The sequence below is a fragment of the Heterodontus francisci genome, chromosome 6, assembly GCF_036365525.1.
Source record: "Heterodontus francisci isolate sHetFra1 chromosome 6, sHetFra1.hap1, whole genome shotgun sequence".
In the NCBI taxonomy this organism is placed as follows: domain Eukaryota; kingdom Metazoa; phylum Chordata; class Chondrichthyes; order Heterodontiformes; family Heterodontidae; genus Heterodontus; species Heterodontus francisci.
In genome coordinates, this window is record NC_090376.1 from 45196438 (window position 1) to 45212519 (window position 16082).

The following is a 16082-nucleotide window of genomic DNA, read 5'->3' on the forward strand; positions in this document are numbered from 1 at the left end:
CAAAATGGCCACCGAAGAAAAACTGTCTGAGACAAAATCTTCAAAGCTAAAGGGTCAATGGAACCGGTCCTACACCTATCCTAGAACATTCCAGAATTGAATGCCTTCTTCTGAAGGTGGTGTGAGGTAGCCACACCCTAGGCCATCATGTGATCACCATGGGGAAGAAACCAGAGTGTCTCCTAACAGGTGGAGATATAACAGCCAGAGACAGACTCACCCAGAAGAGAAGCAACATCTAACAACTTGCTTTCCAGCAAGCCAGAAAGCACATGCCCGGCTGCATAACCCGACATCTACAGTATACAGCAGTGAGAGCTAGAAGTAATCCACTGTCTTCAATGACCCTTCAAATCAGAGAGAAATCTAGTCATCTCAGGTCTGCATCCATCTAGAACTTGATTTCCAAGAGAATAAAACAGATGCATCATCTTCAACTGCAAACCACCTCCCCCGCCCCCCCCCCCCCCAAACTAAAGCCATCTTTTTCCCTGCTCTGTTTCTTCGTGTGCATGCATGCATACAAGTGGATGGAGTTGCGACAATTTTGGAATAAGGCTGATCGATAAACAATTGATTTTCTGTTTTTAAAACCTACAAGAAAACCTGTCGCTGTCTGTTTATTTGAAAATTATAACACCAAGGGGCTAGATTCTTGAAGCTCATTTACTGTCTTGGTTTATACAAGAGTCACTTGAAAGATATACCAGAGGGTGACCAGCAGCCACAGAACCGTGCCACAACAGAGTCAGCAGGGGTGAAAAGCTGGCAAAGAACACACGAAGTTAATACAAAAGGAGACATAGAATATTTATTTGATTTGGTGACAAAATTATGCCATGAACTCATATGGAATTGGTTCCAGCAACTGTGGCTTGTTAGACTTGGTTCGTACAAAGTGTGCCTTTCTAGGCTCAGCAGGCTGCAAAGTAGAAAATCACATTAGTTAAATGGTATTGTTATTGATATTCAACCACATTGGCATTGATAGATCAAAACTCTGCTCAACATCGACCCAAAAAAAAAATCAAATCCCCACAACAACTAGGCACAAACCCAGTATTTTCAAGTCATAAACCAACCTGCTTGAAAAATCATTTACCATGCTTGGCTGCAATTTTTGTACATTTGTGAACCAATGAACACCTTGCCTCTTTCACCACCCCACCCCAAAACTTTTATCATCCAAGTGTTCATTAATAAAAAGACATTTTCAGGTCTTGTATAATACAACCAGCTGCAGAGTAAAGTTGTTTTACCATTGCAATGCCTAGAGTGGAATGTTTTTGTATTCAGCTTATGAAGGTAAAGAAGCCAGAGTGCTCCATGCAGAGAACGAGAACAAAAGAAAGGATAATTTCCCAGCTAGACTACAAATGCAAAATATTTGAGATGGTGTAGATTTAACTTTTTTGTCCAGTATTTCATTTATCACCTATTCCTTCAATATTGCATTACTGCCTTGATGTCAACCAAGATAAAATTGTAGAAAAAAATCATATGCTGCTATGACACTTAACGGCTGATTTCTGCTCTTTCTGGTGGATTGAATCAGTTTTATTAAGGACAAGTTCATTTTTTTTTTTCAAATTTCTTGAGTTTCATCTCATCACAGAAGCTCATTTAGTTCTGTTGTAGTATCAGATTAGCAGTACAGACAGCTATGGTAGAAATTCAAAAATTCAGGCACCTCCCCTCCCAAATGATCTTCAGCTTTTATCTGCCAGGATCTTTCCTCAAAATCTGCAGGTAGGCTTCAGGAATGAGCAAATGTAATAGCCATGCCCTCAGACATCTGGTTGTGATACAGGCAACATTCCATAGATGGCTTGGATGGTCACCTAAAATTGAAATCATCCTGGCGTCCTTACCTGGCGCTTCAGCTCAACCCAGGTTCCATTCTCCTTAGCCGCTCTTTTTGCCTCCTCATTCTCTTTCACACGCTGCAGAAAGCTGTCCCTGCTTTTTGAATGCTTGATGTGCTCAATACGCACGTTAATTCTTTTGGCGAGGATCTTGCCCCTAGGATGCAATTCAAAAGCAAGAAGCTTCAGAATGCCACTAAAAACCATCGTCTAAAATTTGTAATCGAAACACCTGGAGGCCCCCTATACTGTAGTATATCAAAATATAAAAAATAGCATAACTGCATTAGCCTATCCTATCCAAGTTATCAGCTTTAAATTGTAATATACATTTAGATTTATAAGCTCAAGCAACATTGGTTCAATCAGGCTCTTCACTGCAATGTCTTAATTTTTTTTAAAGTTTCAATTCCAGCATTATATTCATTATGCATATACTTGAATATTCTGGACAAGTCACTACTATATCAAAACTTCCTTTCACAATAAAATGCATATATTAAAACATATACTGAAAATATTTAGAACTGCTCAAAACGTAAGTATAGTAGTGTCTTGATAAGTTGAATGATACACTCTATAATCGACAGCACTTTATGAATACAATTAAAAATTCAAAGCATCATTTTGGGAAAGAGACTTCTCAAAACAAGTTTTACAATTTAGCCTAATGACATACCAACAAGCCACCACAGCAAGTTATTTTTCTTCAACGTTCTTAAATGTCCCCTCTGACAGGAACCAAGTCAAATATAATATGCTTGGGTTTTTAAAAGGACATTTTACTCTACCCCACTTGAATGACCAATAGAGACACCAGAGGTCTTACTGGCAAAGTGAAGAGGGGTGGCATGAAATTGGTTACACAGCACCAAAACAGTCAAAGCCAAAGTCATAAATTAGTGAATCTGGCACACCTTGTTAGACTGCCAACCAATCTGATGCTGAATTGAGCTTCCAATCAGATTCTCTGCATTATAAAGATAGCACAGCATTGCCCACCAGCCCTATTCTCAGCCCACCTGCAGCTGAAACCCCCTTACGCACCTGTGACAAAAACCATCTTGACTATTCCACCGTTCTCCTGGCCAGCCATCTCTACCCACCATAAATGTTACTTATAAAAAAAAACTCTGCTGCCCCTACCAGCCCTCCAAGAATGCTGCATTCCTCAATCCTATGTTACTATACATTTGCACTCTTCATTCCACCACTGGCAATGTTCCTTCAGCTGTCTAGGCCCGATGCTCTAGGATTTCCTCTAGATCTTTCTGCAATTTCACTTCAGTCTAAGACATTCTGTAAAACCCCTCGGATTTTAAGTCAATCTCCCAATACTGTGTCAATTTTTGCCTGATTATGCTTTTATAAGTGCCATGGGACAGTAGAAGCATGATATAAATGAAAGTTGTTGCAGCCAGAGTATCTCCAGCAAGGTCTTCTCTTTCTAGCCTTGTATCATTACCAAAGTTCCCCCCCCCACCCCCATCCAAAAAAAATCTAGCCTTCATGCTCTCATCTACATGCTGCTCCTTGACAGCATCATACAAAAATATGAGGTAAACTTTCATATGTACACCAACTGACAACTAGCTTCACATCTTCCGATCCCTTTACTGACTCATTAGACTAGGTGTCAAACAAACATTCCAAGACAAGCTGCAATTTCTTCCAATTAAATATCGGGATGGCAATCATCTTAGAGACTTCACCACAAACTGGACCCCTTCCACCGTTTTAACCACACCACTCAGGCTGAACCAGGTTGTTTGCAACATCAGTGCTATTCAATCCTGAACAGAGCTGAAACAATTTCCATCAACACCACCACCCACACCCATCTTTAACAGTGCTTGCCCCTGCCTCAACCTATCGACCACTGATATCCTCAGCCAAGACCTTGGTCTCCTTCAGACTTGCTTATTCCAATGTTTTCTTGTTGGCCTTCCACACTTCATTACCTTCAGCTCATACATATTTATATACTGCCTCTAACTTTTCTTTCAAGGCATGTAGGCCTCATTGGCAAGGCCAACTGTTGCCCATCCCTAATTGCCCTTTAACAGAGTAGCTTGCTAGGCCATTTCAGAGTTGCGAGTCAACCAAATACTGTGGGTCTGGAGTCACATGTAGGCCAGACCAGGCAAGGACAACAATCATGGGACCATGAAACAGAGACCAGCTTTCAATTCCAGATTTGTATTAAATTAATTGAATTTAAATTCCACCAACTGAACACATCTCTCCAGGGCATTAGCCTGGGCATCTGGATCACTAGCCCAGTGACATTACCACTACACCATCTCCCCTTTATCATAAAATGTCCCAAGGCACTTTACAGAAGCATTATAAAACAAAGTATGACACCAAGTCAAAAGACGATATTAGGTCAGATGACCATAAGCTTGGTCAAAGAGGTAGGTTTTCAAGAAGCACCTTAAAAGGAGGAAAGGGAGGTGTAAGGCAGGAAATGACTGAGCTTGGGGCTTAGGCAACTAAAGATGCGGCCACTAATGGTGGAACAATTAAAATCAGGGATGAAGAGGCCAGAATTCGAGAAGCAGATCATCTTGGAGGGTTGTGGAGCTGGAGATGAGTGCACTAGGGAGGGGGCGAGGCCATGGAGGAATTTGAAAACAAGGATGAGAATTTAAAAAAACAAGGCGTTGCTTGGCCAGGAGCCAATGTAGGTCAGCGAGCACAGGGTGATAGGGGAACAGGACTTGGTATGAGTCAAGACACGGCAGAGTTTTGGATGACCTCAAGTTTACAAAGTAGAAATGTGGGAGACAAGCCAGGAGTACAACACTTCAGTCTTGAGGTAATGAAGCCACCAATGAGGATTTTAGCAGCAGATGAGCTGAGAAAGGGGCAAAGTTACAGAGGTCAAAATAGACAGTCTCAAGTGATAACACGAATTAGGTTGTAAGCTCGTCTCAGGGTCAAATGAGACACCAAGGTTGCAAAATGACTGGCTTACTCTCAAGACTGTTGCCAGGGTGAGGGATGGACTCAGTAGCTAGGGAACAGAGTTTGGAGCAGGGACCAAAAAATAAAAATGGCTTCAGTGTTCTCAATATTTAAATGGAAGGAAATTTCTGCTCATCCAGTACTGGATGTTGGATAAGCAGTCTGATCATTTAGCAACAGTGGCAGAGTCGAGAGAACTGGTGGGGAGGTACAGCTGAGCGTTGTCAGCATACATGCGAGAACCAACACCATGCTTTCGGATGACATCGATCAGGGGCAGCATGTAGATGAGAAATAGGAGAGGGCCAAGGACAGATTCTTGGGGGACACCAGAGAAGCAGTGCAGGAGTACAAAGCGAAGCCATTGCAAATGATTCCCTGGCTTAGACAGTTAAGAATGGAGCCAGGTGACAGCAGTCCCACCCAACTGGACAACAGTAGAGAAGTGTCAGAGGAGGATGGTGTGGTCAACTGTCAAAGGCTGCAGACAGGTCGAAAAGGACGAGGAGGAAGCCTTTACCGTTAATCAGTCACATAGGATGGCATTCATGACTTTTGATTAAGAGCTGCTGTGGTACTGCGGCAGGGTGGAAACTTGATTATTCCATCTTGCACCAAGTCTCACTCATAGAATCCTAGAAGTTTATAGCACGGAAGGAAGCCATTTGACCCATCATGTCCACTCACCAACAAGGAGCCAACCAGCCAAATCCCACTTTCCAGCTCTTGGTCTGTAGCCTTGTAGGTTACGGCACTTCACGTGCATATCCAAGTACATTTAAAATGTTCTGAAGGTTTCTGCCTCTACCATCATTTCAGGCAGGGAGTTTCAGACCCCACCACCGTCTGGGTGAAAATATTTCCCCTTGAATCCTCTCTAAACCTCCTACCTCTTACTCTACATCTTTGGCTTCTGATTATGGGCTGCTCAACCAAGGGGAATAGAACCTTCCTATCTGCTCTATCTAGACCCCTCAATTTTATATACTTCAATGAGGAGGCTGAAGGGAGACCCGTGTTCCAACAACCCTAACCTATCCATCCAATCTTTCCTCATAACTGAAATTCTCCAGTCCAGGCAAAATTCTTGTAAATCTCCTCTATACCCTCTGTAGTGCAATCATATCTTTCCCATAGGGCATTGGCCTAACTAGTGTTTTATGTAGTAAAGCCTAACTTGAGTATAAAATTAAAACCCGACCACAGCCAACCCGAACTAGAGACCTTTAATTTTTTTCGCGCCTGACCCGAATATCCTTCATCCATTCCGGCAGCAGGCTATTCCTGCAGATAGAGTTGTGGGGAATCATGAGTAAGCCTGATCCCGTGACTTCCCAGAGGCAGCACTGCCCAGCCCGACCTGACCCTAAATGCTGGACTCTGAATATAGACCTGACCCAGATACATGTAGTCGGGCAGCCAAGCTTTATTATGCAGTTCCAGGATAACCTCCCAGCTCTTATTCTATTCCTCAGCTAATAAAGGCAAGTATCCCATATGCCTTCTCGACCACCTTATCTACTTATGCAGCCATCTTCAGGGATCTGTGGACATGCTCTCCACTACACTTCTCAGTATCCTACCTTTTATTGTACATTCCCATGCCTCGTTAGCCTTCCCCAAACTTCATACTTCTCCAGATTGAAGTCCACTTGCCATTGTTCCACCCATCCAAATAGTCCATTGATACCTTCCTGTAGTCTACAGTTTTCTTCTTCATTATCAACCACATGGCCAATTTTTGTATCGCCTGCAAACTTCTTAATCATACCCCTACATTCAAGTCCAAATCATTGATACATACACTATAAAAAGGGACCTAGTACTGAGCCCTGCGGATCCCCACTGCAACAGCCTTCCAGTGACAAAAACACCCATCAACCTTTGCTTCCTACTCGAGTCAATTTTGGATCCAACTTGCCACTTTGCCCAAGATCCTATGGGCTTTTACTTTTGTGACCAGTTTTGCTATGTGGTACCTTATCAAAAGCCTTGCTAAAATCCAAATCAAATGCACTACCCTCATCAACCCCTCCTGTTACCTCTTGAATGTCAATCATTTTAGTCAGACACGATCTTCCCATAACAAATTCATGCTGACTGTCTTTGAATCTGTGCCTTTCTAAATTAATATCCTCTCCCTCAGAATTTTTGCCAATAATTTTCCCACCACTGAGGTTAGGTTGACTGGCCTGTAATTACTTGGGTCTATTCATTTCATCCTTTTTAAACAATGGTACATTAGCTGTCCTCCAGCACCATGCCTATAGCCAGAGGGGACTGGAAAACAATGGTCAGAACATCCATTATTTCTTCTTTTGCTTCTCTTAAGAGCTTAGAATACATTTAATCAGGGACTGTGGATTGATCCGCTTTCAAAGAAGTTAAACCTCTTAAATACTTCCTCTATGATAAATTTCATCTAGTATTTCAGACTCATGACTGCAATATCTGTATTGTCTCTCTCCTTAGCATCGAGCCATACCAATGTCCCCGCCTCCACACACAGGTTACTCATGATTTCTAATAGGCCTTACTCTTACTTTAGTTATTCTCTTGCTTTATATAATGTGTTTGCCTTGATTTTACTGCACAAAGAACAGCTAGGCGTTGCGCAAACGACTACTGGCAACACCTATGCAGTCATATTCAGCTGGCCTCAGACACCGGAAACATCAGAGGAATGTATGATGGCATGAAGAGAGCTCTTGGGCCAACCATCAAGAAGATCACCCCCCTCAAATCTAAATCGGGGGACATAATCACTGACCAACGCAAACAGATGGACCGCTGGGTTGAGCACTACCTAGAACTGTACTCCAGGGAGAATGCTGTCACTGAGACTGCCCTCAATGCAGCCCAGCCTCTACCAGTCATGGATGAGCTGGACATACAGCCAACCAAATCGGAACTCAGTGATGCCATTGATTCCCTAGCCAGCGGAAAAGCCCCTGGGAAGGACAGCATTACCCCTGAAATAATCAAGAGTGCCAAGCCTGCTATACTCTCAGCACTACATGAACTGCTATGCCTGTGCTGGGACGAGGGAGCAGTACCCCAGGACATGCGCGATGCCAACATCATCACCCTCTATAAAAACAAAGGTGACCGCGGTGACTGCAACAACTACCGTGGAATCTCCCTGCTCAGCATAGTGGGGAAAGTCTTTGCTCGAGTCGCTCTGAACAGGCTCCAGAAGCTGGCCGAGCGCGTCTACCCTGAGGCACAGTGTGGCTTTCGTGCAGAGAGATCGACTATTGACATGCTGTTCTCCCTTCGTCAGATACAGGAGAAATGCCGTGAACAACAGATGCCCCTCTACATTGCTTTCATTGATCTCACCAAAGCCTTTGACCTCGTCAGCAGACGTGGTCTCTTCAGACTACTAGAAAAGATCGGATGTCCACCAAAGCTACTAAGTATCATCACCTCATTCCATGACAATATGAAAGGCACAATTCAACATGGTGGCTCCTCATCAGAGCCCTTTCCTATCCTGAGTGGTGTGAAACAGGGCTGTGTTCTCGCACCCACACTTTTTGGGATTTTCTTCTCCCTGCTGCTTTCACATGCGTTCAAATCCTCTGAAGAAGGAATTTTCCTCCACACAAGATCAGGGGGCAGGTTGTTCAACCTTGCCCGTCTAAGAGCGAAGTCCAAAGTACGGAAAGTCCTCATCAGAGAACTCCTCTTTGCTGACGATGCTGCTTTAACATCTCACACTGAAGAATGCCTGCAGAGTCTCATCGACAGGTTTGCGTCTGCCTGCAATGAATTTGGCCTAACCATCAGCCTCAAGAAAACGAACATCATGGGGCAGGATGTCAGAAATGCTCCATCCATCAATATTGGCGACCACGCTCTGGAAGTGGTTCAAGAGTTCACCTACCTAGGCTCAACTATCACCAGTAACCTGTCTCTAGATGCAGAAATCAACAAGCGCATGGGTAAGGCTTCCACTGCTATGTTCAGACTGGCCAAGAGAGTGTGGGAAAATGGCGCACTGACACAGAACACAAAAGTCCGAGTGTATCAGGCCTGTGTCCTCAGTACCTTGCTCTACGGCAGCGAGGCCTGGACAACGTATGCCAGCCAAGAGCGACGTCTCAATTCATTCCATCTTCGCTGCCTTCGGAGAATACTTGGCATCAGGTGGCAGGACTATATCTCCAACACAGAAGTCCTTGAAGCGGCCAACATCCCCAGCTTATACACACTACTGAGTCAGCGGCGCTTGAGATGGCTTGGCCATGTGAGCCGCATGGAAGATGGCAGGATCCCCAAAGACACATTGTACAGCGAGCTCGCCACTGGTATCAGACCCACCGGCCGTCCATGTCTCCGTTATAAAGACGTCTGCAAACGCGACATGAAATCGTGTGACATTGATCACAAGTCGTGGGAGTCAGTTGCCAGCATTCGCCAGAGCTGGCGGGCAGCCATAAAGACAGGGCTAAATTGTGGCGAGTCGAAGAGACTTAGTAGTTGGCAGGAAAAAAGACAGAGGCGCAAGGGGAGAGCCAACTGTGCAACAGCCCCAACAAACAAATTTCTCTGCAGCACCTGTGGAAGAGCCTGTCACTCCAGAATTGGCCTTTATAGCCACTCCAGGCGCTGCTTCACAAACCACTGACCACCTCCAGGCGCGTATCCATTGTCTCTCGAGATAAGGAGGCCCAAAAGAATATAATGTGTTTGCCTTGATTTTACTTGCAAATATTTTTCATGCCCTCTCTTTCCTTTCCTTGTTTCCTTTTTAATTTCATCCCTACACTTTTCATATTCCTAAGTTTTCTGCAGTATTGAACCCTCGGTATGTCATAAGCTTCCCTTTTCTTTATCCTTTAGGCTCCTTGCCATCCAGGGACCTCTGGATTTGTTAGTTCCCACCTTTTCTTTAAGGGAACATTTCTCTGAACCCTGAATGTCTCTGGTGCAGATTTATCTTCAAGTAGCTTTTTCCAGCCCACTTTAGCCAAATCATATCTCAGCTTAGCAAAATTAGCCTTTTCCAAATGGAGAACATTTATTCCTGTCTTTGTTTATCCTGATCCATAAATACTCAAATCTAACTGAATGATTATCATTTCCAAAGTGTGCTCCAACTAATACCACTTCTACCTGCCCAATTTCATTTCCCTAAAACTAACTCCAGAACGTCCCCTTCACTTCTCTCGAATCAAATTTAAATTTTTTTATCAGAGTTCTCACCTTCCCCAAGATCCTTCAGCTCTGCATTTCCTAATTCTGACCTCTTCTTCATTCTCTCCCCCCATTGGCAATCTCAATTTTAGCCACCTAAATCACAAATTCACCATCCCCTTTTTCTCCTTTAGAAGCCTTCTTAAAATTCACTCTGTTGGCCAAACTTTTACTCAGCCTTCCAAATATCTCCTTTCATGGCTTGTTGTGCACTTTGATTGGACTTACTCGGTTTTTGGACTTTTTACATTTAAAAGCACCATACAACTGATTATACTCACTTGACTTGCTTGTTGATAATAATGCCTACAGCATGCTGGGTAACATTATAAATTCTTCCAGTCTTGCCATGGTAACATTTGTGGGGCATGCCCTTTTGAACAGTGCCTGTGCCCTAAGGAGAAAGAGACACTTTAGCTCTTACCTTAGTGAGTTTTGAAATAGGATCTAATCTAATAAGCATGGCTCAATGAAATTCAAATACAAGAAAAAGGGTTTAATTTAAAGATGTTCCTTTTAACCAGCCAGTGTAGAAAACACAATATCTGAAGATAACTCATCACTTATCCAGGTGGACAGAAATACTTGTTTTTCAGCCAAGATACAGGTTTTAAGCATTGTGTTAAAGGAGTGGTGAAGAGGCAAAGTAGCTTGGGTAGGGAATTCCAGAGCTTAATGCCTAGACAGCTGAAGGTAGGGCAGAGGAAAGTCAAATATATGCATAAGAGGTCAAAATTGGAGAAATGCAGAGCTCGTCACGATGGCGATTTTCCATACTACTCAAAAAATATTAAATTGGAAAGCAATTAAGGGCAGACCCTTGCCAATTCACAAAGTATTCAGTGTTAGCTGGAAAATCCTCATTTTCTGACAAAACACAGGCAACTGTAGCTCCATCAGTCTTACTTCAATTCTAATATACACAGATCACTAGTCTAGAGAACTAAACTTGCATTAACACGATTAACAGCAATTATTTGGACTTCAAAAGGGAGCAATCCTAAGCAACAACCCTCCTCAATCCTTTTGCAGAAGCGACAAGCCACACAGACTGTGGGAAAACCTAGACTTCCAACGGACTCTAGACCAAATTTAACAAATGATCACTAGTTAGATTTAATGTGGTAGAAAGTCTGGTTTAATCTTGGGAATGTATTTTTTTGGGGGTTGGATGGATTTAATGAGGGTGGGAGGGTAGTCTGCACAAGGTGCCACAAAGCTTAGTGTTGCTATCACTAGTTTCTAATTTACAGATTTATATCTGATCAGAGATCCTACAGGAGTATATTATAAAGTAGAAAATGCAAGCTCAGTATTTTAAAAAATGAATAATAAGTTATTCACAGCGATCAACATATTGAATGGATTTTCAGAGACCAATGATCAAAACCATGAAATCTTTTAGCAATTAGATGCTTAAATTGGGAAACAGGGCATCAACAATTTATGGTCTTCCTGAAATATGATGGATGATTTATCTCATGAAACTCTATTCAAGAGGGCCTGCATCCTAGGGTTTTAAAAGAAGTGGCTGCAGAGATAGTGGTTGCAAATTTCCAAAATTCCCTAGATTCTGGAAAGGTCCCAGTGGATTGGAAAACTTCAAATTCAAGAAAGGAGGGAGACAAAGCAGGAAAGAAAAGGCTAGTTAGCCTAACATCCCTCATTGGAAAAATGCTCGAATCCATCATTAAGGAAGTAGTAGCAGGACATTTAGAAAATCATGCTAACTGCTTGATTGCATGAAGGGAAATAGTGTTTGACAAATTTATTGGAGTTCTTTTGAGGATGTAACAGGGTGGATATAGGGGAACCAGGAGATGGGAGTGTATTTGGATTTCCAAAAAGCATTTGATAAGGTGCCACATAAAAAGGTTACTGTAGAAGATAAGAGCTCAAGGTGTTGGGGGTATATTAGCATGGATAGAGGATTGGCTAACAGAGAAACCAGTGGGGAAAATGGGTCATTTGCAGATTGACAAACTGTAACTAGTGGGGTGCCACAGGGATCAGTGCTGGGGCCTTAACTATTTATAATCTATTAAGGACTTGGATGAAGGGATCGAGTGTATTGTATTGTTAGCAAATTTGACTACAAAAATTAGGCAGATGGAGTATCATGTGGGAAACATGAGGTTACAGTTTGATAGAAAGAACAGAAAAGCAAAACATTATTTAAATGGAGAAATACTACAGAATGATGTGGTACAAAGGGATCTGGGTGTCCTCATACATGAATAACAAAGTTAGCATGCAGGTACAGCAAGTAATTAGGAAGGCATATGGAATGTTTTTTATTGCAAGGGACATGGAGAAGAAAAAGTAGGGAAGTCTTGCTACACCTGTACAGGTGTTGGTGACATCACACAGAATATTGCTTACAGTTTTGGTTTACTTATTTGAGGGATATACTTGCACTGGTGGCAGTTCAGAGACGCTTCCTGGATGAAGGGGTTACCTTATGAGGAAAAGGTTGAGCCTATACTCATTGGAGTCTAGAAGAATGAGAGCTGAACTTATTGAAACACGAGATTTTGAGGGGGCTTGACAGGGTAGATGCTGAGAGATTTCCCCTTGTGGGGGTATCGAGAACTATGGGGCACAGTTTCAGAATAAGGAGACAGAGGAGCAGTGGAGGCTGAGGCATTGAATTTACTGAAGGCTGAATTAGACAGATTTTTAATCTACAAGGGAGTCAAGGGTTCTGGGGGCAGGCAGTGGAATTAACACCACAATCAGATCAGCCATAATCTTATTGAACAGCAGAGCAGGCTCAAGGAGCTGTATGGCCTACTCCTGCTCTTAATTCCCATGTATAGTCACCCAAGAGTACTGGCAACAGCAACACCGAACACCCCATTTTATAGTACATTACACCCAATATTTCAGCTCCAAAAATTCACATTTCAAGTGCCCACTTTTCAGTGATCTCTTCTGGACATTTACAGCAGAAGTTGTAATAGCAATATATGTGTATTTAATAAATACCTTGATGTCAACAATATCACCCTTCCTGTAGATACGGAAGTAAGTAGAGAGGGGAACAGGCCCTAAAAAAAAAAGCACAAATCCATTTTTTACTCAAACTAAAATAAAGACAATGCATTTTATTTGTTTAGGAAAGTGAATATTGTGTATTTTTATTTGTTCTTGATACATGAATATCACTGGCATGGCCAGCACTTATTGCCCATCTCCAACTGTCCTTGAGCACGTGGTGGTCAGCCACCTACAACGGTTTCATTTCAGATGGCAGTTAAAAGTCAAGCACATTGCCGTGGGTCCGCAGCCACATGTAAGCCACACTGGGTAAGGACAGCAGATTTCCTCCCGTGTACGACATTACAACAATCCTGTAGTTTCATTAGTCATGAGACTAGCATTTTGAATTCAAAGTTCTCCAGCAGCTGCAGTGGGATTTGAACTCATGTCTCCAGAACATTAGTCTAGGACTGTGGACTACAAGGTCAGCAACATTACCTTCACTACCATCCCCCTATGTGATGGTAAGATTAAATTGCCCATGAAAATCAAGCAATCAAATGCAATTAAACAAAAGGGAGGGTTAACAGCCATACTGAAGTGCCATAGACTCAATTTTTGACTCAGCTAATCTCAGTGAGCATGGCAGTTGAACAATCAGAACAAGAGCTCCCAGTTGTTATCCAATGACCTTTGCTAAGAAGTGTACATGCCGATTGGCTCAGGTATGACATTCCCCCAGCCCCAAAATTGAACATCCTGCCATCCATCCAGGTCTCTTGTGAAATCAGGTTCCAGGATAAGTTAGGTCCTTCAAGAAAACAAAAACTGGAGGGAAAATGCTGTGTTCCAAGAAGTAATTAATTGATTGTAAACTACTGTGATATCCTGAGGGGACAGTATGGTGTTCATCAAGAAAACCTCTAACTCACTCACTGCCCCCGCACCCCCCAAAAAGTAATTCTGGTTTGCTCACAGTGCCGGTGAAATAACTTGCTCAACTTGCCTCATAGGGCAATCATTACAGTTCAATCATCATTGAGCACCAGATACGTACCACCATAATCATAAAAACAAAACACTCCAGAAGGGGACAGGGGTGTGCAATTAGGTAAGAGTTCATGCAAGTCAACCCATCCAACATCCCAGAACCAAAAGTCTCAAGAGTGGTGCAGATCCCAGGTTTTCTTAAGTCATCTCTGAATAGCTGAAGGCAACAGTACACAGCTACGACTGACCTCAGTCTCCTGAGTTTCTACCACTAATCACTATCCAATAACTCCTTCGTTTATACGATTTTTTTTTTAAAAGCAGATTAAAGATGGAATCAATCTGGCTTGTCCAAAATTCAATAACCCAACAGAAACGACAATGCTGATTCACAGCCCAGTAGTAGGTAGGAAAAGGTGGCAAAATGTAAGAAATAACCAGATCAAATAAATGTTGCACTCATCAGCAAAATACGATTTCTTAAACAAAAAGTCCGGATCCAAGAAATCGGTGGGTGTAATAGAAAAATTAAGGGTTCTTACCATGCTTCCGGAAGGGCCTTGCAAACATATATCGCGTTCCCCTCCTCTTACCCCTGGTGTTCGTCATCTTGAACCTTCACTGAAAAAAAATAACCGCGTTATTTACTTAACATTCTTACATATAAAAACCAAACCCCTGCGCGGGACAGTTATCCTCCAAATAGATTTAAACCCACACGGTTACGTGTGAACCGATTAAAACCTGCTCTTTAACCCCGCTCGCAGGCCCCGCTACTTGACTAGCTTCGCCCCACTTTAATCTGCAGTTGAACATTTTGGTTCCTCCCGCCGCCACATGGTCGGAACTCGCCTGCCACACCGCAACAACGAATCAGAGTTCAAGTGACGCCTAACACCAAATATAACTTATTCCACCACAATCCGTTCTCTACAACATTCAGACCCTGGTCCTAATTTTTACGGGTTTTATTCCCCTTTTAAACGGTTATCCGAGCGCAGCTTCATCCTCTCATTACCTACAAGATGGCGGAGCTGGTCGGAAAGAGCGAGTGGGGTCCTCAGCTTCCTTAACATGGCAACCGGGGCTGACTAACCAGTGCCTAATCAGGAAAAAAATCATTTATTGCAACGTTATTTTATCTAATTAACAAATTTAATAACATTAAATTAAGCACAGAAAAGATAAATGGTGGAAGTGATTTTTAAATTGTGCAACTAACTATTTTTAAGGACCCGCTGCGATAACGGTCACGTGACTCAAAGTTAGCCGACTGGGAAGAGTCATTTAGTTATAACTTGTATTTATGAGACTTTAGAGGAGTGTTATCAAACAGAATCTAACACCTAGCCGATTAAGGAGATATTAGGGTAGATGACCAAAAGCTTGGTCAGAGGTAGGTTTTCAGGAGCCTCTTAAAGGAGAGAGAGAGACGGAGATGTTTAAACAGAGTACTCCAGAGGGGCCCAGACGGCTGAAGGCACAGCCATCAAGGGCAGAGCAGTTAAAATCAGGGATACATGAGGCCAGAATTAGAGGTTTGCAGATATCTCTGAGGGTTGCATGAAGCTACAGAGATAGGAATGGATGAATTCATGGAGGTATTTGACAACAATGATGACAATTTTAAAATCAAGGCATTGCTAAACTAAGAGTCAATGTAAGTTAGTGAGGACACAGGTGATGGGGGAAACGAGGCTTGGTGCAAATTAGGGCATAGGCACCAGAGTTTTAAATGTTTATGGAGACAGAACATGAGAGACTGTGACAACAGACCTCATAGCACAAGAGTGATATGTGAAGGACTGACCAACCTTAATGCTAATGGTTCTTCAGAAATGCCACAATCATGATATGTTATGCTTTACAAGGTACCGTACAAAAGAAATTGGCAAAGTCTAATTGGTCCCACCAATTATAACTGCAGCAGCTGATATACCAACCAGGCAAGTCATAGCAAACTGTCTTCACAGGTGATCATCTGCTACAAGGACAATTGAAGCTAACAAGTGGCATAGATCTGTTGCAGCTGGTAATAGTGACAGTCTGTTGACTTTACCAATCTGCTGTTCT

At 42.6% G+C, this 16082-nt stretch overlaps 1 protein-coding gene and 2 non-coding genes across 4 annotated transcripts; all 3 read right to left on the minus strand.

Annotated features, from left to right (window-relative positions):
• Window positions 1–785: 785 nt before the first annotated feature.
• rpl21 (ribosomal protein L21) lies at window positions 786–15060 on the minus strand. Of its 2 annotated transcripts, none has more exons than XM_068033578.1 (6): window positions 15028–15060; window positions 14552–14630; window positions 13026–13087; window positions 10319–10431; window positions 1872–2022; window positions 786–922 (listed from the first exon to the last, which is right to left on the minus strand). In XM_068033578.1, the coding sequence occupies exons 2-6, from the start codon at window positions 14616–14618 to the stop codon at window positions 833–835; spliced, it is 483 nt and encodes a 160-aa protein (XP_067889679.1). In that variant the 5' UTR covers window positions 14619–14630; window positions 15028–15060; the 3' UTR covers window positions 786–832. The 2 variants fall into 2 exon arrangements, with proteins under 2 accessions (XP_067889679.1, XP_067889680.1); XM_068033579.1 differs by having other exon boundaries at window positions 15032–15055.
• Window positions 2586–2715, minus strand: LOC137371636 (small nucleolar RNA SNORA27). The gene has a single exon (XR_010975260.1). It is a non-coding gene; the product is annotated as a small nucleolar RNA SNORA27 (small nucleolar RNA).
• On the minus strand, window positions 13989–14064 carry LOC137371635 (small nucleolar RNA SNORD102). The gene has a single exon (XR_010975259.1). It is a non-coding gene; the product is annotated as a small nucleolar RNA SNORD102 (small nucleolar RNA).
• Window positions 15061–16082: the final 1022 nt, after the last annotated feature.

Excerpts from the sequence above, each read along its gene's own strand:
- rpl21 (XM_068033578.1), bottom strand. The coding sequence starts at position 14,618 with ATGACGAACACCAGGGGTAAGAGGAGGGGAACGCGATATATGTTTGCA. Across the intron at positions 13,088-14,551 it reads AAGGCCCTTCCGGAAGCATG|GGCCTGTTCCCCTCTCTACT; the intron begins GTAAGAACCCTT and ends TTTTTTTTTTAG. Across the intron at positions 923-1,871 it reads GGGTTGAGCTGAAGCGCCAG|CCTGCTGAGCCTAGAAAGGC; the intron begins GTAAGGACGCCA and ends TCTACTTTGCAG.